General features: G+C 44.5%; 2 protein-coding genes across 7 annotated transcripts in view; both read left to right on the plus strand.

The window, feature by feature from the left end:
- The window catches only part of foxn1 (forkhead box N1), a 21,425-nt gene extending 5,721 nt beyond the window's left edge, over positions 1 to 15,704 (plus strand). For 2 of the 6 annotated variants that reach the window (XM_005915910.3, XM_042218128.1), the window contains exons 2-9: positions 8,090 to 8,171; positions 8,790 to 9,086; positions 9,280 to 9,375; positions 9,526 to 9,647; positions 9,771 to 9,867; positions 13,808 to 14,015; positions 14,120 to 14,581; positions 14,950 to 15,704. In XM_005915910.3, coding sequence (XP_005915972.1) covers positions 8,090 to 8,171; positions 8,790 to 9,086; positions 9,280 to 9,375; positions 9,526 to 9,647; positions 9,771 to 9,867; positions 13,808 to 14,015; positions 14,120 to 14,581; positions 14,950 to 15,260 — 1,675 coding nt within the window. In that variant the 3' untranslated portion in view covers positions 15,261 to 15,704. The other 4 variants (XM_042218129.1, XM_005915915.3, XM_014330465.2 and 1 more) reach the window with 4 other exon arrangements.
- A 3,003-nt stretch (positions 15,705 to 18,707) lies between these two features.
- LOC121814078 lies at positions 18,708 to 23,141 on the plus strand. The gene has a single exon (XM_042218130.1). The coding sequence runs from the start codon at positions 18,785 to 18,787 to the stop codon at positions 23,111 to 23,113; it is 4,329 nt and encodes a 1,442-aa protein (XP_042074064.1). The 5' UTR covers positions 18,708 to 18,784; the 3' UTR covers positions 23,114 to 23,141.
- The last annotated feature ends 328 nt before the right edge of the window (positions 23,142 to 23,469 follow it).

The following is a 23,469-nucleotide window of genomic DNA, read 5'->3' on the forward strand; positions in this document are numbered from 1 at the left end:
CACACTCACACTCACACTCAAAACATGAGGATGATATTCCGAGCTGCCAAAATCTGAAACCAACCCATCAACCATTTCCATACACATTTAAACAGTCAATCTAATCGAAGTACCTCACTATCAGGTATAAGGAAGTGGGAGGTGCACAGGTCCACAGGAGAAATAGACTTAAGCTGTCAACAGAGGTTAGAGGGCTGAGTGAGAGAACCTGACTGGGACAAGAAAGAGCAGCCACTGAATCCAAAAACTAGGTGAGTTAAATTACTAGTTGTTGTATCATTGTAGGATCTTTACCTTACAATATAGGAGAGTGTTCTTGTGATTTGGCGCTATGTAAATAAAAGTGAAATGAATAGTTGTGGTAAATTTTTGTAAGCTTTCTTTGATATTTTCTGACATTGTTATTTTTATGCTTACCATGAGTGGGTTAGTTTATTATCCTTCTATTAATGGCAAAGTTGCAGCACTGCAGTATTGCTGCTGGCATGGGTGCAGGAGAGGAATCCTCATTAACCTCTGAACTTTGAGTGGCAATGTTCTCATGCCAACACAACTGTCATCGGTATCATCCAGGCCATTAACAGATCTGCCTGCTCTTTTTTCCCCCCCCCAATAACAACAGACTTCGAGGTGAATTACCCACCTTCACAATCGTGTGCGTAAGACTTAGCTTGTGGGGAGAAACAGTAATAATTTAGCTTTGCTTATTCTGACAGTTGAATGCTGACATATGCATCAAGCTTCCTCGTGTTTTGTAGAAAATGGTGGCGTAAGGAGGCATCTATTCCAAACAAATTGCATGATAGCAAGTAGTTAAAAAGAACCCCTATACATTATATAATCCTCACAACATCACCCAGAGAGAATTTCAGCCTGCAGCAAGAAAAGCATTCATGAGAAAATGAACACATTTTACTTGATACCTTATAGTTAGTGACAGCCACCAGATTTGTTTCCATTAAAACAACTGACATGTGATCTAATGAGGGATCATATGCCCTATCCTCAAATTAAGGGTTTAAAGTAGTTGACTAAAATGAAAACAGTAAATAGTCCAGCTGGATGTGGCTGTCTTGGAACATTACCCTAATTTGCACACCCCCATGAAATGCAAATACAAATGACACATTATGCAGCAGTCAAATCCCACATGAATTCAGGCCAGATACTACTGATTCAATACAACAACCATAAATGTACCACCCACTTCCTGCTCACCAGACCACAAACTTTAAAATCATCCGGTCTGTGAAGACGTAACTGAAAAGCAACTCAGCTAGCCAGACAATTGGTATCTCGTCTTCAGCTTACCTGTTATTTAGCTATTTGCGGTTACTGGCACTGCCTCAGATCATGAGATTTGCATATTAGGATTTCATAATGGGCTGAGAAATATGTGAAGAGTGGGATGGGAGTTCTTGAAACGCTGAATCACTGAGTTTAGAGGGAATAATTAACTTGACACAAATGAAAATTTATCTGCCTTCTACTAACACAAAAATAAATACTACTGACCTACATACCAAATCTTCCACATTAATTTCTGGGTGTGTCCTGTATGATCCTGTGAAACTGGCAGCGGACCCTTTGGATCATGTGGGTTGAGGGGTGGCACCTGCATGGCTAGTCCTTGTTGTCTACATTATTGGTTATGTGTCAAAGAAGCATCCATATGGATCCCAAAACCTAAGGTTTCCCATCATAGGGTTTTATTGTTAATACAACTGCCCATGTTTTAAATGTGATAGCTGGCCAGTGTAAGTGATTTAAAATAAGTCCATCATCTTCTGAAATTCTTGCCCATTCTTTTCAAAACAGCTCCAGCTCAGTCAGATTAGATGGACAGCGTTTGTGAACAGCAGTTTTCAGATCTTGCCACAGATTCTCGATTGGATTAAGATCTGGACTTTGACTGGGCCATTCTAACACATGGATATGGCTTTATGTTTAGGGTCGTTGTCCTGCTGGAAGGCGAACCTCCGCCCCAGTCTCAAGTCTTTTGCAGACTCCAAGAGGTTTTCTTCCAAGATTGCCCTGTATTTGGCTCCATCCATCTTCCCATCAACTCTGACCAGCTTCCCTGTCCCTGCTGAAGAGAAGCACCCCCAGAGCATGATGCTGCCACCACCATATTTGACAGTGGGGATGGTGTGTTCACAGTGATGTGCAGTGTTAGTTTTCCGTCACACATAGCGTTTTGCATTTTGGCCAAAAAGTTCCATTTTGGTCTCATCTGACCAGAGCACCTTCTTCCACATGTTTGCTGTGTCCCCTTCTAGTTTGTGGCAAACTGCAAACGGGACTTCTTATGGTTTTCTGTTAACAATGGCTTTCTTCTTGCCACTCTTCCATAAAGGCCAACTTTGTGCAGTGCACGACTAATAGTTGTCCTATGGACAGATTCCCCCACCTGAGCTGTAGATCTCTGCAGCTCGTCCAGAGTCACCATGGGCCTCTTGGCTGCATTTCTGATCAGCGCTCTCCTTGTTCGGCCTGTGAGTTTAGGTGGACGGCCTTGTCTTGGTAGGTTTACAGTTGTGCCATACTCCTTCCATTTCTGAATGATCGCTTGAACAGTGCTCCGTGGGATGTTCAAGGCTTGGGAAATCTTTTTGTAGCCTAAGCCTGCTTTAAATTTCTCAATAACTTTATCCCTGACCTGTCTGGTGTGTTCTTTGGACTTCATGGTGTTGTTGCTCCCAATATTCTCTTAGACAACCTCTGAGGCCGTCACAGAGCAGCTGTATTTGTACTGACATTAGATTACACACAGGTGCACTCTATTTAGTCATTAGCACTCATCAGGCAATGTCTATGGGCAACTGACTGCACTCAGACCAAAGGGGGCTGAATAATTACGCACACCCCACTTTGCAGTTATTTATTTGTAAAAAATGTTTGGAATCATGTCTGATTTTCGTTCCACTTCTCACGTGTACACCACTTTGTGTTGGTCTTTCACGTGGAATTCCAATAAAATTGATTCATGTTTGTGGCTGTAATGTGACAAAATGTGGGAAAGTTCAAGGGGGCCGAATACTTTTGCAAGCCACTGTAGCTGGAAATGTGCCGCGGGCACATTCATACATTTGAATCAGCTACAGCGTCTTGTCCACAGCTTGTCAGCTTTCACATGTGATTTATTTATTATTCATTCCACTGACAGCCATCGGTGTTGTTTCTGTGATACAATCATTAGAGAAGAATTTGCATATTATAAGCTCACCATAGGGCAGGGCAGAATCTGACATGTTACTGTTGAAGGTTCTTTAAGTCAAAATGTTTTCATTAGCATTGCATAAAGGTAAGGTAAAGTTTATTTATTAAGCGCTTTTCATAGACAGGTAGTCACAAAGCGCTGCACACAGAGATTAAAATAAACAGTACGATAAATAGCAAAATGCACAATATACACAATATAGAGTTTAAATGTAAATTAAAAATATAAAAATGTAAAAAGCATTGGTCAACAGAAAGCTTGTTTAAACAGTAAAGTTTTTAACTGTTTTTTAAAGGATTCCACAGAGTCAACCAAACGTAGTTGTAGAGGTAGACTGTTCCACAGCCTTGGTGCCACAGACTGAAAGGCTCCGCCCCCTTTCGTCTTCAGACGTGTTCTGGGAGCAACCAACAAACTCTGAGTCTGTGAGCGGAGACGGCGAGCAGTAGTGTATTTTGTGAGAAGCTTGGATAAATAATCTGGGGCTTGGCCATTTAGTGCTCTGTACGTTAAAACAATAATTTTAAAACGAATTCTAAAATCTATTGGGAGCCAATGTAAAGAACATAAAATAGGAGTGATGTGAGCTCGCTTGCTAGAGCGAGTTAGTAGTCTGGCTGCTGCGTTTTGTATAGCATATATTACTGCAATTAAGTCATTGAGTGTGATTGGAGAAAAAGAAGTAAATGACCCGGGACAACAAGAGGCATCTTCATAGGGGGAGGCACTCGAGGAGATTTTGGATCTCAAGTCCATCACCTTATTTACAAAGTAATTGAGGAAAGTGCTACAATCTTCGTCAGAAAGCATGCTGAGTTGGAGGAGAAACAATACTGTTGATAGTATCAAATAGAATTAATAGAATAAAATGGTCACTTTCATTCTTATTGTTTCACAGTACATTAAAAATAATTGCAATTGCAAGAGTTCCACTGAAGCACATACAAACCGAACCACCTGACTGAATTTATCAAATATAACAAAATAACAGCACAACAAAACCCATTTTAATATTCACATTAAAAAGTACACAAATTGAATTTTTTCATGCATAACATCCACCATCCTACATCTACTGCTGCTTGCAGAGGTCAAAAAGTATATTATGCAATATTTTCTATATCATGATTAAAACTTATGTGTAGATGCAGCCACAGAAATTGTGACACTTTGTGGTAAAATCTACACCCATAAAAAAATAATTTCCAATAATTTAAAACAAGATTATTTAGCTTGAATAATTTACATAACAAATAACCCCGAACTGAAGATCAAAGGGTTGCAGCATTCACTCTTAGCACAAAACTCTGATCTTGTGTTTAATTTGGACTATTCTGCCTCTATGTATTAAACATAAGAAGCCAAGTGGTCATAATCTAACAATAAATGACACAAACTATCTCAGTAGTAAAAAGCCTGGTTTACAGTTAAATGCTAGTTAAAAGAGGCTAACTGTGTAAAATCCAGGAAAGTGTCAAAAATGGAAATGCATACATGCAATACATTATTTGTTCATGTAGAGTATTACAAGTATCACATGCTCTGTTAAGTTTAAAGAATTATTTTCTAAAATAAAATAGAAAACTCACTAGATTGCTGATTGTTAAAAGGGAATGTGAGTTGGAACATTTAGAAAGCATAAGAAATAGAAAGGAATAGAATAAAATAGCAGACATGAGAGTCATGAAGCGCCTTGAAACTATTAGCGCACAATTTTATCCTGACTTGCTGATGAATCCTCACAGCTGACCTATTTACAGATTTAATACTTACACAAGATTAGTCACTTAAATTTCTGTCTCTTGTGCATTAATAGTCATCCAAAAGTACCATAAAAAGCATGGACAAAATAAAAAATCCTTTTCATATATGAGAAAGATTTTTAAGACTAAACAGGTATGCGTTTTTTCATTTTGGGTAAATTTCACATCAAAGTCTTGGTAGTGTCATGTCAAGTGTAGGAGCCTCTCAACCGCCCTAATACATGTATAGTTTCATGTTTAAATAAAATGGAAATCATGAACACTGATCTTTGTAACATTACAAAACTTTTTTTGTTTTTTTGTGCAAAATGAGCAAAGAGATAGAGGAACAACCTCTCTTTTTAAGATAGATGCAGTTTTTAAAAACTACACAACTTTTAGGTATTGATTTATGGAAACACAGATAAGCACACATACACACACATTATGGCCACCGCTACAGCTCCTTCTTTTCTTACTAAAAGTGCATCCGTTCTGGCTGGTGACAGTGTCTGTCAAGCAGATGAGAGGATTTGTTGCCACAGTGATGAAAACGTCAATCTCTCAGCTTTCACCTCGACACTTTAGCCTCCTTTGATGTGAACAGAAAGAGCTACGATTGCTACTTCTCTCTTTTCCGCACACAAACTTTCTAAGAGAGGCACTTTGTCCGCCTCAGCATTACTTTACTTTACGTGACCCAGCGCCACGGTTTGTTGGCAGTTTTAATGAGCTTGGTTTATGTGGAGGCTGAGGTTACCTTTACTGGAACCAGGGCCACGTGTCTCACACCTCTGATGGGATCACATAACACTTTCAGATAACCCTCCTGACCCACATACGTCCACCAGCACTTTGGAGTTTTAACGCTCTGGTGGTGAAAATGAACTCAGCTGTTCCCACGCCTGCATTCGTGCTGTCAGATTTACAGTAGAGAAATGACTCACACGATATTATCACAAAGGATCAGTGAACAGAAGTGCTTTCCCCAAACATGTCAGAGTTGATTCCTCTTATGTGGCAACAGCAATATGAATCAGATTTCACCACCGTCCACTTGAGTTTTCTTGTCATGTTTTACTCCAGAATGAAGGGAATTGTGTTGGTCTCTAGCAGAGAGTTGAGTGAGTGCAGTAAGCAGCCGCTTAGCTTAGCTTAGCTTAGCTTAGCATGATACTGGACACAGGTAAAACACAAAACCCAATGTAAAACAACAACTTCAAATTACAGTCCTGTGCAAAAGTCTTGAGCCACCCCCTCATTTCTTTAAGCCAGATTTTTTAGTAGTAGTTGAACAATTGTTTTTACCTTTGGACATTGGCTGCTTTTTCACTTAATTTAGCCCTGTCCTTGTACCCGGTCATTTTCAGAGGAATGTTTAGTTTGTTTGTTAAGCCATTTAACAATGTGAATCATTTGAGGTCAAAAGGGGCACCCACCCCAAGGAATAAACCAGTGTTGTGTCAAAACATAACAGACAACTTTGCAAAGAACTGATTTTAAATCGCATGTTTAGGCAATTTGTTACTTACAACCTGTTGTTCCAAGTAGTTGATTATTGTTGTTTTCAATCTTTAGTTTTATCTATGAGAAATGCCAAAGATAATACAGTTTGACAGACATGAAATGTTATTTTAGCACCAACAAGGTGGATCCAAAAGAGTTATTACAGTAGCTGAAAACTTGGCATTTCTCAGTATAGTGTTCAGTGTGTCTTTAAAAGACTTAGGAAACCGGATCGGTAGGGGGGAAAAGGAGAATTCACAGGCCTAGAAAACTCTATAGCAGATGAACAGTATCAGTATCATGTCATTTAAATGTATGAAAATTTACCAACTACCTCAGACATGTAGTTGGCTCTTCAGTTCTGTTTACTCAAGTGTCATTGGAAATGTTCTCAGTGAAAGGATGGTTGTCGAGAAACAATTCTTAAAAGATGGGAAACAGGGAGAAGAATGGAAAAAGCTGGACAACTGGACTGAAAATCAGTGTCAACAGATATTATTAATTGATGTATACAAATCCATTATGAATGTCAAAAGAGAGGTACACGGTGAGTATCTGTAGAAGTCCAGTCCTTGAGAGCTACTGTCCTGCAGCGTTTAGATGCATCCTTGTTCCAACACATCGGAATCAAATTAATGGCTTGTTACCAATCCTTTGCCAAACTTGATGGCAAGTTGAAGAGGTAATTCAGCTATTTAATTCAGCTGTGTTGGAGTATAGATGGCTGTCTCGGTGGAGTTTAATAAATTCAGCCACCTGCTCCTTGCTATGTAAAATATAACAGGACACTGGCGTAAATGCTTGATCATCTCACACTTCTGTTTAATCAGTTTTCTTTTTGACGTTTATTCAGCTGTGTGAAAACTATAACTTTAATCTCAGCCAAACCGATTTACTCACGAACTAATAAAACACTGAAAAAAGCCAAACAAAAACATTAAATGAATTTGGACAGCATTTGTCGCGTCGCTGTGACGTAATCGGCCTACAAACGGGGCATCAGGAGGGTGCAGCCTATGAATTTGGACACCCCCTGTATCTTGAGGACTGGAGTTGGAGACCCCTGGTCTACAGCCATCTTTAAAACACAGTGGAACACTATGAGCCTTGGATTGGCCTCCCCAAAGATCAACATTATCGACAGTGTGGACTAATCTTGACAGAGAACAGGACAAAATGCAGCCAAGATCCAAAGAAGAGCTTTAAATGTCTTAAAGACTAATTGAAGAAATTACAAGAAAGCTTGCCTAAGGCTGCGTTAAAGATGCTTTTGCGTTGCCCTGCATCAATTTCCTATTTTCCTAGCAAAATATAAACAAATGTGAGCTTTAACTGCACAGCTTTTGCCAATTTTGTCACATCCTAGCAAGCAGTGCAGTCTTTAAGCTGTGCACTGCTAGATTAAACTAAGATAAGCTAAGCAGCTGCCAGATACAACATCATTATATTTAGCATACAAAAATGACACCAGAGTCAGTCTCGTTGTCTTATTTTGGTCAAGCAGCATTTAAGTTTTTAGTAAATTACTTTCACAGCTTTTTTTAACGTTCAATTTGACTAAAGCCCCTGACAACAACCCAAACGTTTCTCATTTAGCTTGTTTTCACAAATGTCTTCACAGCAGCAGGTTTTGGTGCAGGATGTCACAGTCACTGACATTTTCCCCGAGCAGCAAATCTCATCATCAAACATCACCCCCTCAGGTGAGTCTACACACCTGTGAACCCTTTGGAGCCTCACATCAACAGATGGTAGAAACAGAGGCAGCCGCCTCTGGCATTGCTATTTTAACCCAAAATGACCTTCTTCTTTTTTTTAAATGTAACACTGCAAATAAACCAGTTCTGAATCTGCTTTGAGTCACATCTAGCTGCTATCTGCATTTCTGTGTAGTGTTTCTGAATTAAACTGAGTGAGTTTTTCAAAAATAACAAGAACAAAGTATATGAGGGCGGGGATTGTACAGCTACCCACTTGCAGACAGATACAACTTATGCCACTTTAATGCTTATTAAATAGAACTTAAACTACTGTCAGGATAAATAAACCCATCTTAAATCCTTCAAAAAGACTTCTGACACATTTTATTTTGTGGCCACACTCTAAATAACAATAAAATAAATAAGAATAGTAATAAATAAAGATGGCACACTTCTCTGTTTACCTTAGGGGATTCCCTGGAAAAACTGTTATTTGAATTGTTTGTTTAAAATTAAAGTGGAGAGATGGGTGCCACCTGTTTTGCAGCAGTTAGCATATTTGTATTTCCAAGTAAATCCAGCCTGTGTCAAATCACTGTGATGATGGTTTTCACACCACAGACCAAAGAAGGCAGCTGCTTCACCCAGGAAAAGAGCAACACCTTGAGCCTGAGAACTGCAGCAGTGAGCAGGAGGCACAGCGCTGATGGAATGATCAGTTCACGGTCAGGGCGAGGGGACCTGGACGCTGACCGTTTCCACCCGTATCAGCGACAGTTCAGTGACGGAGCAGTGACAGAGTGCCTACAACAGTGCTCTTCTTCCTTTAGCAGTCTGCATGAGGTGTGCAGTCCTGGCAGTCATTCGCACAGCAGCGATATGCCACCATCCTGGGACCAGTACAATGGCAGCATTCAGGTTTCTATCCTTATGATACTCTCATTTTATCCTTCCATATTAATAAAGTTTTGTACAGCCAAAAGCAGCCTGATTGATTTGACACAGGAAGATAGACAGGCCAAAAAAAAAAAAAGATCCACCACATCACAGCAAAAAACACTGTCTTGAAAGCTTCTCCAAACATTTTTCCTTCATTTACTTACATTTGCAGAACTCATATCCAGAGCTACCAGGCATACCTGTGGATCCTCCCTGTTTTCTATCTCAGAGCTATCCATCCTACAGCTCAGCAAGTCCTCAACAACAGGTGAGTGTCCTGCTTCAGGCACTCAGAAATGCTTTAGAGGACATGACGTTTAGGACACGAGTAATATCTAATATTTGCATTTATGATATGGTGTGCACATTGGACTATAACACAGTGGTCAGATCATGATTTCTTCTCTGTTCTCAAAAGGTCTCTTCTAGACTGTATCCTAACAAGGACCAGTCCAGCACCTCAAAATATAGTCTCTCCAGCCAGTCACACCAGGACGACACCACACAGTCCATCTTTCCTAAGCCCATTTACTCATACAGGTCTGAAGCTAAATCTTTTGTCTACCTTTTTTTACTTACTAATATTTAATACTGTGCGTGCTATCACAAGCAGGGTAGCTTTTTAAAATATATAATTATAAATAAAATTCTTTATTGTGGCAGCATTTTGATTTTCATGGCTCTGAAGAACAGCAAAACAGGAAGTCTCCCAGTCAGCGAGATCTACAGCTTCATGACTGAACACTTCCCATATTTCAAGGTACCACAACGTTATTATTAAATACTTTACTTAAGCATGTTGGCTCACTGAGACCAAGGTTTCTTTTCAAGAGACATTTGTGTGCTAAAGACATTTTTGTTTTAAGGGTAAACATACAGACATGTGATATAGAAACAAAGCATGTGACAAAGTCACTATGACCCAGTGCTTTGAGTTTATTTTTGACTTTTGATTCTCTTTCTTGGATTTAAGTTTTAGCTTTGTATTAGTTAGTCCTGAGTTTTGTATTTTCTAGTGCATCATAGTTTATTATTTCTAGTTCCTGATTCTTGTTTTGTTACATTAGCTCCCTTTCGTGACCAGTCTGTTTCTAGTCTCGTCTCTGTGTCTTGTCATCAAGAGCTCCTGTTGTAGTCTGTCTAGTCTCTATGGTTTGTCTCTTCAGTCAGTCATATTTCCATGTTTGTTTATTTCCAGTCCCGGTGTCAAATTCATGTGTCTCAATTTTGGTCTCAGTGTTTGTTACTTCCTGTTTTATTTTGATAATCCCTTATTCCTATACGCATTGCATTCAGTTTTTCTTCCTCTGTGTCCTTACTAGAGATGGACCGATCCGATATTACGTATCGATACTGACCTAAATTACTGGATCGGATATCGGAGAAAAATAAAAAATGTAATCAGATCCATTAAATATCACGAAAGCACCTCACAAAACTTGCAACACGCCGTAGCTCACCTCAGAACGTTAGCACGTCGGAGCAGTATGCATCACGTGATAGAGCGGCTGTGGCATGCGGGACCTGTCGGTGGTCTGGATAGCATGTGGAGCTTCGCTAGCAACCCGGCATTTCATCTCCGACAAAGTTATCCCCGAGAGAAGTAAAGCAAGTGTGTAAGTCCATCTCTGAATGTTTGTAAAGCATTCCTGCGTTAAGCTTAACAAGCGACTGCCTCTTCTTGCTGCTACTTCAATCATGAAACTGCTTAATGATCAGCTGATCGGCTTTTCTGTCGAGTCCATCTCTCTTGTTTGTTTTTGGCCACTTTGCACCAGAAAGAGGAAACCAGCGGCTGAACAACAGCAGCACGTTTAAGCTTGATAAGCTGTTGTTAGAATTTATTTAATATTACTGTAGCTGACGGCTGTAACTGTGCAGGGGCGGATCTAGCAAAGTTTAGCCAGGGGGGCCGATAGGGCATTAACAGGGAAAAGGGGGCACAAAGACATACTTTTCTTTCTTATTCTCATTTAAAATGTCTAGCTTTTAATAAATAATTATCTGACACCCAAAGTTTTAATTTGATGTAAAATGAATAGAAGTCCATTACTGTATATAGTAACTATTAAGTCTAATATATATACCCTAGTAAGCTATAGTACTTTTTCCTTTGGGAAGGTACCATCTGTGCAGTCTGCAATTTTGTTGAAGAAAGATGTTGAATCTATTTAATATTTCTTGAAAAATAATTGATTTCTGTGCATTTTTTTTCACACTGCATCAAATTAAGGTTGATTACGTCGATTAAGCATCATGAGGTGGAGCGTGAGGGGTGGTTCCCTATTTTTTATTTATTTATTTTTGTTGTTGCTGGGAGTTGGAACCCTATTAGTTAGGTTGCTTAATATTTACGCTAAGTACTCTTTAAAATACCAGAATAGGGAGGATGGTGTAGGTTTAAGTTTATTAGATTGATCAGTATTGCTGAACTATGAAATATTTTTTTTGCATACAGGTATAACAGAATAGCTTTAGTGTAGTTGTTGTTTTAAACTTGAGTATGAACTTATACAAAATGCAGCAAGATATTTAAAAAAACAGTTTTGTTGATTAAAAAACACTATATCGGATTCATATCGGTATCGGCAGATATCCAAATTTATGATGTATCGGTATCGGACATAAAAAAGTGGTATCGTGCCATCTCTAATCTATACTCCAGATTAGTCGCTGCTGTGTTCACAGCTGTCTCAACTTCCTGTGTCTGTCCCAGTCTTCCCTTGCTCTTTGTTGTGTTCTTGAGTATACAAGTGTCTCTTGACACTGAACTGACATGTGGGACTTCATTGTAATGGGCTTCCTAAATGTTATTCTGTGTGTTTAATCGAAGTGGAACCATGAGTGTACACTCAAAAAAAATCGTTATGCCCAAAATGCTGATTAACGAACTGATTTGGTTTTTCTTTTTGCGAATTTAAAGTGTAAAAGATTCAATAGATTACCATTAAAACTTGATTGATATGTGTGCAGTTTATACCAAGCGTATTTTCCTTAGTGATTAATTAATTAATAGTAGTTTAAATAAATAAACCTTTCAGTACTTCAGAAACGTTTTTTAAGGGCAATTTTGTAACAGCTGTTCCAGGGTAAAGGACAGAAAAATACAATTGTTAACAAACGTAACAGAAAATAGTTGTAAGACAGTAGCTCATATATTTAAATGGAGCATTTTTCATTATTAAGCGATTTTAAATGTTTTACTGATATTGCAATTTTTTTCTGGGAACCATGGAAATCACTTCATGGGCTTGGGAACATTTCTGAAAACCCATGCCTCCTTTCCAAAGCTGTTCGGTGGGCTGAATTGGGGACTTTGCTGGGCCATTTCTTCTAACACCCCTGCTATACATTATTTGCTCTCAGTTCTCACGCACGGTATTAATTTACAAATAAAACAGTGATGCACTTTTTTGTTGGAGGGAGGTATACATATCAATGCATTGCATCCTTTTTTTGGTGAGGAGTTCTAAGTAACAGATTAGATTAGATTAGTTACGCTCATAAAATACTCCACATCGAACAAGGATGCCTCCTGGGCGCCTCCTGGGTGAGGTGTTCCGGGCATGTCCCACCGGAAGGAGGCCCCGGGGCAGACCCAGGACACGCTGGAGAGATTATATCTCTCGGCTGGCCTGGGAACCCCTTGGTGTCCCCCCGGATAAGCTGGAGGAAGTGGCTGGGGAGAGGGAGGTCTGGGCTTCTCTGCTTAGGCTGCTGCCCCTGTGACCCGGCCCCGGATAAAGCGGAAGAAAATGAATGGATGGATAAAATACTTTTATACTTTTTTAGTGGTTAAAGCCGCATTGTGTCAGAGCTGATGTAAAAACAGAGATATATAAATAATAAATTTTTGTATAGCAGTTGACAGATGTGATCATGTTAAAAATGAATGCCTTTATTCATTAATTTTGATAAATGAGGCAGCTGCAGGGTTGGACTTGAACCCTGCAAACGACAAATATTTTACATTTTCCATCCATCTATGAATCAGTTCAATAGGTTCAGAGTAACTTCTGGAGGGAGCTGAAAGACTTGCTGCTATTCATATTAAAGATGGCTTATAGATGGCTGTTTTCCAAACAGCTGCCTAAAAAAAAAAAGAATGAAAAAAAAGTTAAACATATGCTGCAGGGCTCGAATATACATGAGACAGATGAAGTGATATTTGAAGAAAAGTTGGGTTCACTTTGTAAAAGCTGTTTCTAGATACGTCTAAATGCTTCAATCAACACATCACTTATGTGCAGTTCAGTGGACACTTGTTATGGCATGCAGATACCATTTACTGGCAGAGCAGATGGTGGCAATATTAATATACTGTGTGTTGTAATATTCCCTGCAGGGTGGACTGAGTACCCTGATTTTATTAGATGGTTCACAATTAATTTATAGTTGCTCTCAAGATATTTTAACAAGAATGTAACACATGCAGCGGAAGACAATCAGGCAAGTGAGGTCGAGTTTCTTTCAAAGTCATACTCAAGATGTGGAAAAAAAAAAACTGTGGAAACTATGGAAAAATGTTCTGTTTGGAATTCTGTATAGGGTGTTCCCCGAAACAATGAATCATAATAACATTCATGAGCCATCAGGAGAATTTGTCCAGTTTGTTTAAAGTCATTTGAGGTGTCCCGGCAGCCAAGTGGTTCACTTTTAACATAAATGTTCTTCATTTATCTTTTTCTTCCTGTGTTCAGACGGCTCCTGATGGATGGAAGAACTCTGTGCGGCACAATCTGTCCCTGAATAAGTGCTTTGAGAAGGTGGAGAACAAGAATGGCAGCACGTCTCGTAAAGGCTGCCTGTGGGCGCTCAATCCAGCCAAGGTGGAGAAAATGCAGGAGGAGCTGCACAAGTGGCGCCGGAAAGACCCCGTTACTATTCGCAGGAGCATGGCAAAGCCAGGTCAGTCCCGTAGGTATCCAACCTGAGAAATTGCAGAGTAGAAATTAAGGTATACAGAAGATTCTTTTCTACTACTTATTTTGCTTATTTTACTTTTCCTGTAGAAGATCTTGATCGACTACTGGGAGAAAGACCGGAAAGACTCAGGTCTGTGCCACCGAACCCCAAATCAGGCACATTAACCAGAGCGACCCCCGTCTACAACCCCTCCGCTTTTACTTGTACTCCAGCTGAGCTTCGCCCAGCATGCCAGCCCATTTGCCAGTCACACTATGCTCACCTTCAGCCTCAGCAGCCCTTCTACCTCCCCCCTGCTGTCACACACCCCAGCAACTCATTCGCCCTCTTCTCACCCTGTGGACAGCAGCCTGCAGCCGGTATCCCATCATCCACTGGAAGCCTCAACTCACCGGTAGCTGGGAAGATACCACCTGTTTATAACAATGCTCTCCAGTGTGATTACAGTGTTGAGCCCAGGACCACCATGCAGGAGTTTCTGCTGGAGGGAGACACCACTTATGACATTGACATGCTCAACCCCAGTCTGACTGACCTTCAGCTGCAAGGTATGAAAGACAGGGACAATACGGAGGGAAAATGAGTGCACCAAGATTTGCTTGTGCAAGCTTCAGCAGATATTTATTACTGATACTGACAAACTGGTTTAAAAGCTGATAGGAAAGAAAAGGGAATTTAGGAGCCGTGTCTTAGTTGCATAGTTTGCCCACCAGAGAGCACTGAAGAGTTGAGTTCCTTGCTTGGTAGACAAAGCCCATCATAATCTTTTACACAACTTTAGATCAGTCTGCATTTCTGCAGGCTGCTTTAACTGTAAAAATAACAAAATAGCAAACTGTTGTGTGAGTGTAGCATCCCTGCTAAATAATGATTGGTGTTGCTCTCTAAAATATGACCTGTGGTTCCTTTTTTGCAGGTAACCTGTGGGAGGAGCTGAGAGTCGACAGTCTGGTGGCAGAACCACAAGTTAGCACAAGCTCGTCCGCTACCTTTGTCCCTCAGAACCACCACATCCAGAGCAGCGGCCTGCACGTCGTGCCTCCCATCAGTCAGACATCAGCTGTGGTTGCCAGCGGTCGTTATGAAGCGGAGTACGAGGACGGGGACGAAGGGCGAAATGTGGAGCAGCATGGCTGTTTTAACGGACTAAATCCCGTATTATATTCAGGAGTGGAAAGCTTGGCTGGGTATCTGACCTCCTGCACTGCATCCGTCTCTTTAATGTAAACCTTCGCTCTATGGATTTGATGTACCATGTGAGTCTGAACGAGGAATATAGTTTCAAGCAGTTTCACACTACAGTGTATGATTGGTGGTAATTTAAGCCCCGTGGCGTGTCCAGCGGGGTGGCCTTGGGGGGCCCCCCCAAACCAGACTGGCCACCCCGAAGCTAAAACAATAAAATTCAATGAAATATCAAATGTATGATTATGTTTCATAGTGAAGCTCAGATATCCGAGTGTAAGTGAATGCAGCATCGGCTTCTGCACTATGAGCATCCTGTTAGCAAAGGTAGGAGAGCCAATCACGAAAGACGGCACCACAGAAAACAATTTTTCTGCGAAAGATTAGCAGGTTAACATAGCTGGACTGGCCATCGGGCATACCGGGCATTTGTCCGGTTGGCTGATGACTTATTTATTTATTTATTTTGTAACGGCATGAACAATGAGAGGTGGTGGATTGGCCAGATGCTGGCCGATGTGTAAAAATAACTCAGTTGTTTGGTGGTGGCTACGGCGGAGCTTCCACAGAGGCAACAGGTGGATGAGGGAAGGCAGGAGGAGGAGAGACCCGAAGCAGCCGCCAGTCCGAGTGTCAGGTGAACTGAACTTCAGATAAGAAGTTATGACCTGCAGTCTCTCTGGGTCAGATATAAACCAAGTTTAGGTGGAGTTTATTTTCGTTGTGCTGACTTTTTACAGTCAGAGTTTCTATACAGCTGTGTGGGTGCTATGATGTTACTGATAGTGAACTTTATTTTATTCATAAGGTTAGTTGGTAGAGTTGCCAACGGCTCCTTAAAAATGGAATGGTCCCTCATTCAGAGAAAATATTACGCGTTTCGTATTGAGCTGAGAAGAGACGCAGTTTGTCCCGTACTTCAGCTAGAATGAAAAAAAAGACACAAAGCTGGAGTTATTCTGTCGTTAGGCTGCACAGCTGCCTCTTCTTCTCTCATCCTCTCCCCTCCCTCTCCCGTTTCTACTTCAATCATGAAACTGATCAATGATCAGCTGATCGGCTTTTCTCTCTTGTTTGTTTATCGCCCACTTTGCGCCAGAAAGAGGAAACCAGCGGATGTCGCCCTAAACAACAGCAGCATGTTTAAGCTTGATCAGCTGTTGTTAGAATTTATTTAATATTACTTTCTAGTATCAGCTGATGTTTGCTGGAGCCACAGCTGTAAACCTGCTGGTCATGATATCAGTTTGTATATCTGGTGAGAGGGAAACATGAAGCTGAAACCAGGAGATGTCCTTACTGAATCATCAGAGCTGAACAGGTGATGGAGAAACAGGTTTACCTTTTAGGTGACATGAATGAGTTGAAGTTATGAACTGTTTCTGAGAGACAAATAACACCAGGATCCTTTTCTAAGCAGCTGACAGCTGGTAACTGTGCAGGGGCGGGTCTAGGAAAGTTTTGCCAGGGGGGCCAGGTAGGGCATTAACAGGGAAAGGGGGGCACAAAGAAATATTTTTATTTCTTATTCTCATTTAAAATATCTAGCTTTTATTAAATAATTATCTGAATCTTGCGAACAAAGTTTTTATCTGACGTAAAATGTATAGAAATCATACATATACCAAAAAGACTGTACATCACTGTCACAACAGCGTTTGTTTTCATTCAAAGGCTTTCAAAGCCTTTGAATGAAAGGCTCAGGTATTAAAGCCATAAAGTTTATGGCTTTAATACCTGGTGGGCCGGTCTGTAGTCAAAATGCCCAATTTTTTGTCCCAGTCCAGCCCTGCAGGTTAATACTGGCAGTGTCACCAGCTGAAAGTATTTCATCATCAGCCAGTGTTGTTCTTTATCAATATTACCAAAGTTTACCATAAGGCAGCATAGAAAGTATTTACTTGCTTTCAGGTTCTATTCAAATGTTAGTCTTTTCAGTTGTTTCCTCACTTTTTTCCTGTTTCAAAATCAAACACCAGTTTGTGAGAAGATTATCTTCTTTTTTTAATAGGCAGATAAAGTTTTGCATTGGCTAATTTCCCAATTGTATGTTAAAAATGTTCGTATTTTAATCTTCAAAAATGTTTTTGCCCAAAACATATGTGCACTATATGTCAGTAAAAACACTATGCAAATATTGCTGTCCTTGAATGCTGAATAAGCACTGACAAAGCACTGATTGTATCTCTTGTACTTCATCAACACAGTATCTAAAAACTTTGCACCATAGTGATTAAAATCTCATTCTAATAAGAGTTAAAAGTGCATTTGGTTATTAGGTTTATAGGGTTACTGAATTATGGTTAACGGTGGTAGAATTTTTTTAACATTATCTGCCAATTACATCTGCCACCCTTCTCCAAATCTGTGCCCCTACCTGGCCCCCCAACAAAAATTTTCTAGACACGCCACTGTTGAAGCCATCGCTGCAACAAACTCTGATGAGATTGGTTGTTGAGATTTTCACTGCATGCAGTCACAGTTCAGCTGATAGGACAGAAGAGCTCGTGTATAGTTATTGTCTGAAACATTTTTCCGCCTCCATTTCTTCTTATAGCTCCTGATGAATTAGACTATTCAGTATTAGAGGTTTACAAAGTGGATGGAGGATAAACTCAGATGGATCAAAACCCCAGTAACACCTTAATCAGGTCATCGCAAAGAAAGAGGTTAACAAAAAAAACCCCCATGAAAACCAGAAATATATCAGTCAAGCGATATTGTTGTTGCTGGAGTTTTTTGAATCTCTTCATAATTAGCCAAAAAAGTTTGATACACAGAGGATAAAAAGAGAAATGGCTGAATTAAAACTGTAATTAAAGTACTTAATAAGCATAAAGCTCTCTTGCAAAACTATATATATATATATATATATTTGAATGTATCTATTTATTTACACCTCCCAGAGTGTGTTGTCACATTGGTATTTTTGTGTATCCCAGTATTTTTAGGTAGTTTAAGGAATTATCAGTTTTTTTACTGTTTGTAAAAAAAAAAAAAAAATCCAGTACAAATAAATGTGAATAAATCAACTGCTCCTGTGTGAATCTGTGCACACTTATGAGCTCTTCTATGTGGTTGATAAAATGAATAAAACAAAATAGCTGTAAACGATCGTGTTAATAACATTTTCTATTATTAGAATTTTTCTCAACCAGCTATGATTATGCAATAACAACTGTAACTAAAATTTGAAGAAAAGCAAAGCAGCTCCTCTCAGGTTTATAAAGCCTGTTGTGGCGGAGGCGTGGCCCCGGGCGCAGCTGCAGGGGAGGAGTGGAGCGGAAGGCTCAACAGGGCGGCGCTGCGAGGCCGGTAAGAACAGCTGATGTTGTTTATGGACTGATGATGGTCTCCCTCCGCTGTGTTTATAGTGAGACGAGGAGGAGCGGCCAAGAGAGATCAGCTGGGCTCGTGAGCTGTCAGACTGTGTGACTGAGTCAGCTGTGAAAACAACAACACTTAAATAAATGTGGAAGTTGGCTGTACCTACCTGTGTGTGCGTGTGTCTGTGCCTGGTGTATTCCACAAGTGGTGCCGAAACCCAGGAGAGTGCCGGTGGGGAAATGTCCGACCCACAGGCCGCGCCACCCGCCCAGCCTCTGCAATTCTTGGCGCAGATGCTGGCGGAGATGGCGACGATGAGCCGGGACCAGGCGGCCGACCAGCGTGCCCACCTGGCCGCGCTGCGGGAGCAGACGGACCGGCAGACGCAGGTTCTGGAGCGGCTGGTCGGGGCCGCTGCCACGCCGAAGCCCTCGCCACTGTCGGTGGCGGTGCCCCGGATGGGGGACGGGGACGACCCACAGGTTTTCTTGGAGACCTTCCGTGCCACGGCGGAGGCTTGCCAATGGCCGCGGGAGGAGTGGGCTCCGCGGCTGCTTCCCCTGCTGTCCGGGGAGGCACAAACAGCGGCCCTGAGTCTGCCTCCGGCGTCGAGGAGCAGCTTCGCGGACGTGAGCCGGGCGGTGGTGGACAGGCTGGGGCTCACCGCCGAAGACCACCGCCGGCGGTTCCGGGCCTGTCGGCTGGCTACAACGGACCGACCATTCGCCTGGGCCCGGCAGCTGCGCGACGCGGCGGTACGCTGGCTGCAACCGGGAACATCGGAGGGGGAGACGAAGCTGGTGGACAAGGTGGTGCTGGAGCAGTTCACGGAGGGATTGCCAGCGGAGACGGCGAGATGGGTCCGGTGCCACCGGCCCGCAAGCTTGGAGGTAGCGGTGACGCTGGCGGAGGACCACCTTGCCGCTGGAGCAGGGGAACCCGGGGACGCCGGGCGGAGGCCGAACAAACAGGCCCCAGTGCCGGCCCCGAGGCGCCGTGTGCCGACACCAGGGCAGGCAGAACGGCTGCCGGCGCTGAGCCCCACTAACCCTTTCGCGGCGTTGGTGCCGTCCAGGGGAACCGAGCCAAGTGGAGCCGCCCCCGAGCCACGGAGAGCAGCACAGACGCCGGGGCCGGAGTGTTGGAAGTGCGGGCAGCCGGGGCACCTGAGGAGGGATTGTCCGCTTATGGAAGTGGGGCAGGTGTTTCGTGTTGCTGGCGCCCCAGCACCCTCCCCCGGTCCAGGAGGGACATACAGTATTCCGGTAAGGACTCGAGGGGGTATACGCCAGGCGTTGGTGGACACGGGCTGCACGCAGACCCTCGTACACCAAAGCTTGGTTCGCCCCGGGGCATTGCTGGAGGCAGAATGGGTGGAGGTGAGGTGTGTGCATGGTGACGTTCACAAGTATCCCATAGTGCCGCTGTTATTGAAGTATAAGGGCAAAACGCATAGAGTAACGGCGGCGGTTAGCCCGCGCCTGTCGCACCCCCTGATTCTGGGTACCAATTGGCCGGGGTTTCATCAGCTACTGGGGCAGTACGCGGGGGTGCGATCACGACCGGAAGCGGGGTGTAGCGTGTGCGCGGCGTTCAGCGGTGACGCGGGGTCGTCCGACACTGACTCCGGGGGGGAGGAGCCGGCGGGTCCCTCACGGGACGTCCCGCCGGCCCCGGAAGTGTCCCCCATGGGTGATTTCCCACTGGAGCAGTCTCGTGACGGCACCCTACGCTCAGCCTTTGACCAAGTGATGGCTATTGATGGTCACGTGGTGCGCCCTGAGGCCGCGCAGACCTACCCGCGTTTCGTCTTATTAAACGACCGATTATATCGAGTGAGTCGTGACACTCAGACAGAGGAAACACACACCCAGTTGTTGGTGCCGCAGGGCCGCCGGGAAACGCTTTTCCAGGCGGCCCACTATAACCCCATGGCAGGGCATATGGGCTATGAGAAAACTCTGGAGCGAATAACGGCCCGATTTTATTGGCCGGGCATCCGAGCGGATGTGCGCCGCTGGTGCGCGTCCTGCCCGGACTGCCAACTTGTTAACCAGCCGGCCATACCGAAGGCGCCGCTGCGCCCTCTCCCCCTCATTGAGGTCCCGTTTGAGCGCATCGGCATGGACCTCATCGGGCCGTTTCACCGGAGTGCACGCGGCTACCGCTTTGTGTTAGTCCTGGTGGATTACGCAACGCGGTACCCGGAAGCAGTTCCGCTGCGCACCATCTCTGCAAAGAGTGTGGCGCAGGCACTGTTTCAGGTCATCTCCCGAGTCGGAATCCCGAAAGAGATACTGACTGACCAGGGCACGTCGTTTATGTCTCGTACACTGCGGGAACTGTACGAATTACTGGGCATTAAATCTATTCGGACCAGTGTCTACCACCCTCAGACTGACGGGCTGGTGGAGCGGCTGAATAAGACTTTAAAGTCCATGATTCGGAAGTTCATTAACGAGGATGAACGCAATTGGGATCACTGGCTAGACCCTCTGTTATTCGCAGTGCGGGAGGTGCCCCAGGCCTCCACGGGATTTTCTCCCTTTGAACTGCTGTTCGGCAGGAGGCCACGTGGGGTGCTCGACCTGATTAAAGAAAGCTGGGAGGACGGTCCGAGCCCCGCCAAAAATGAGATTCAGTACGTGTTGGACCTGAGAGCAAAACTCCACACTTTGGGGAGGTTGTCACGGGAGAATTTGCTCCAGGCTCAGCAGCGTCAGCAACGCCTGTATGACAGAGGGGCTAGGCTCAGGCAATTTTCACCGGGAGATAAAGTGCTTGTGTTACTCCCTACTTCCAGCTCGAAGTTGCTCGCCAAGTGGCAAGGACCCTTTGTGGTCACACGGCGAGTCGGGGACGTGGACTATGAGGTCGCTCGGTCGGACAGGGGAGGAGCCACGCAGATTTATCACCTCAATCTCCTCAAACTGTGGCGAGAGGTTGAAACCGCTTCTCTGGTGAGCTTGGTGAAGGAGAGAGATGAGTTGGGGCCTGAGGTGCCAAATTCTATCATTCCCACCTCCCTCCCTTGTGATGACCATCTCACACAGGCCCAGAGAGCGGATGTTGTCGCGTTGCAACAGCGTTTTGCGGACGTGTTCTCCCCCCTGCCCGGCCGGACGTCCCTCATCGAGCACCATTTCGTGACGCAGCCCGGCGTGACGGTGCGTTCACGGCCCTACAGGCTCCCGGAGCATAAGCGAAAAATCGTGCAGAGGGAATTGGCGGAAATGCTGAGGATGGGAGTAATAGAAGAGTCGCACAGCGCCTGGTGTAGCCCCATCGTTCTGGTGGCGAAGAAGGATGGGTCTATACGGTTCTGTGTCGACTATCGCAGGGTGAACGAAGTGTCACGCTTTGATGCCTACCCCATGCCTCGGGTCGACGAGCTCCTGGACCGGTTAGGCACGGCCCGCTTTTTCACGACACTGGACTTAACCAAGGGCTATTGGCAGATTCCCTTGTCTGCCGAGGCCAGGGAGAAAACGGCCTTCTCCACTCCGTACGGTTTGTACCAGTTCGTGACGCTTCCGTTTGGCCTGTTCGGGGCCCCGGCCACTTTCCAGCGTCTCATGGACCGGGTACTGCGTCCGCACGCAGCGTATGCTGCCGCCTACCTGGATGACGTGATCATCCACAGCGACACCTGGGCGGAGCATGTGCTGCGGGTGGCCGCGGTCCTGGAGTCCCTGAGGGGGGCGGGGCTCACGGCCAATCCGAAGAAGTGCGCGGTTGGACGGAGGGAGGTGCAGTATCTGGGGTACCACCTGGGGGGCGGGCAGGTGCGTCCACAGGTGGAGAAGACGGCGGCTATCGCATCCTGCCCGCGCCCCAGGACGAAAAAGGAGGTGAGACGGTTCTTGGGGTTGGCGGGTTACTATCGTCGCTTTGTGCCGGGGTTTGCGCAGCTAACCAGCCCCCTGACCGATCTCACTCGAAAGGGTGCCCCGGATCTGGTCCAGTGGACGGGGCCGTGCCAGGCGGCGTTTGTGCAGGTGAAAAAGGCTCTCTGTGGGGAGCCGCTGCTTCACACTCCTAACTTTTCCCTCCCTTTTGTTCTGCAGACTGACGCCTCGGACAGAGGGCTGGGAGCCGTTTTGTCCCAGCAGGTGAGGGGGGCCGACCGCCCTGTCCTATACATCAGCCGGAAGCTAGCAGAGCGCGAGCGCCGGTACAGCACCGTGGAGAAGGAGTGCCTGGCCATCCGGTGGGCGGTCGGCTCCCTGCGCTATTACCTCCTGGGACGCTCATTCACCCTCTGTTCGGACCACGCCCCGCTGCAGTGGCTCCACCGCATGAAGGATGCCAACGCCCGGATCACCCGGTGGTATCTGGCGTTGCAGCCCTTTAAGTTCAAGGTGATCCATAGGCCGGGGGCGCAGATGGCAGTGGCCGATTTCCTCTCTCGCTCGCGGGGGGGGGAGTTGGCTCGGCCGGACGGCTCCCCGGCCTCGAACGGGCGGTGGGGGTGTGTGGCGGAGGCGTGGCCCCGGGCGCAGCTGCAGGGGAGGAGTGGAGCGGAAGGCTCAACAGGGCGGCGCTGCGAGGCCGGTAAGAACAGCTGATGTTGTTTATGGACTGATGATGGTCTCCCTCCGCTGTGTTTATAGTGAGACGAGGAGGAGCGGCCAGAGAGAGATCAGCTGGGCTCGTGAGCTGTCAGACTGTGTGACTGAGTCAGCTGTGAAAACAACAACACTTAAATAAATGTGGAAGTTGGCTGTACCTACCTGTGTGTGCGTGTGTCTGTGCCTGGTGTATTCCACACCTGTCTATAAAGAGAGTTTCGCTGAACTGTCGTACTTAAAGATTTCCTGTTTTGGTTCATTGTTTCTTCCTGCGGCTCACTCCCTGATCAGCAACAAGCAGCAAACAAACACAACAAACCTTCTTCACAGCAGCTGTTTTTGATTTGAACTAG

The sequence above is a fragment of the Haplochromis burtoni genome, unplaced genomic scaffold (genome assembly GCF_018398535.1).
Source record: "Haplochromis burtoni strain Fernald_Lab_line unplaced genomic scaffold, NCSU_Asbu1 Contig_15, whole genome shotgun sequence".
Classification (NCBI taxonomy): domain Eukaryota; kingdom Metazoa; phylum Chordata; class Actinopteri; order Cichliformes; family Cichlidae; genus Haplochromis; species Haplochromis burtoni.

Coding starts and splice junctions, on each gene's coding strand:
- LOC121814078 (XM_042218130.1), top strand. CDS start 18,785: ATGTCCGACCCACAGGCCGCGCCACCCGCCCAGCCTCTGCAATTCTTG.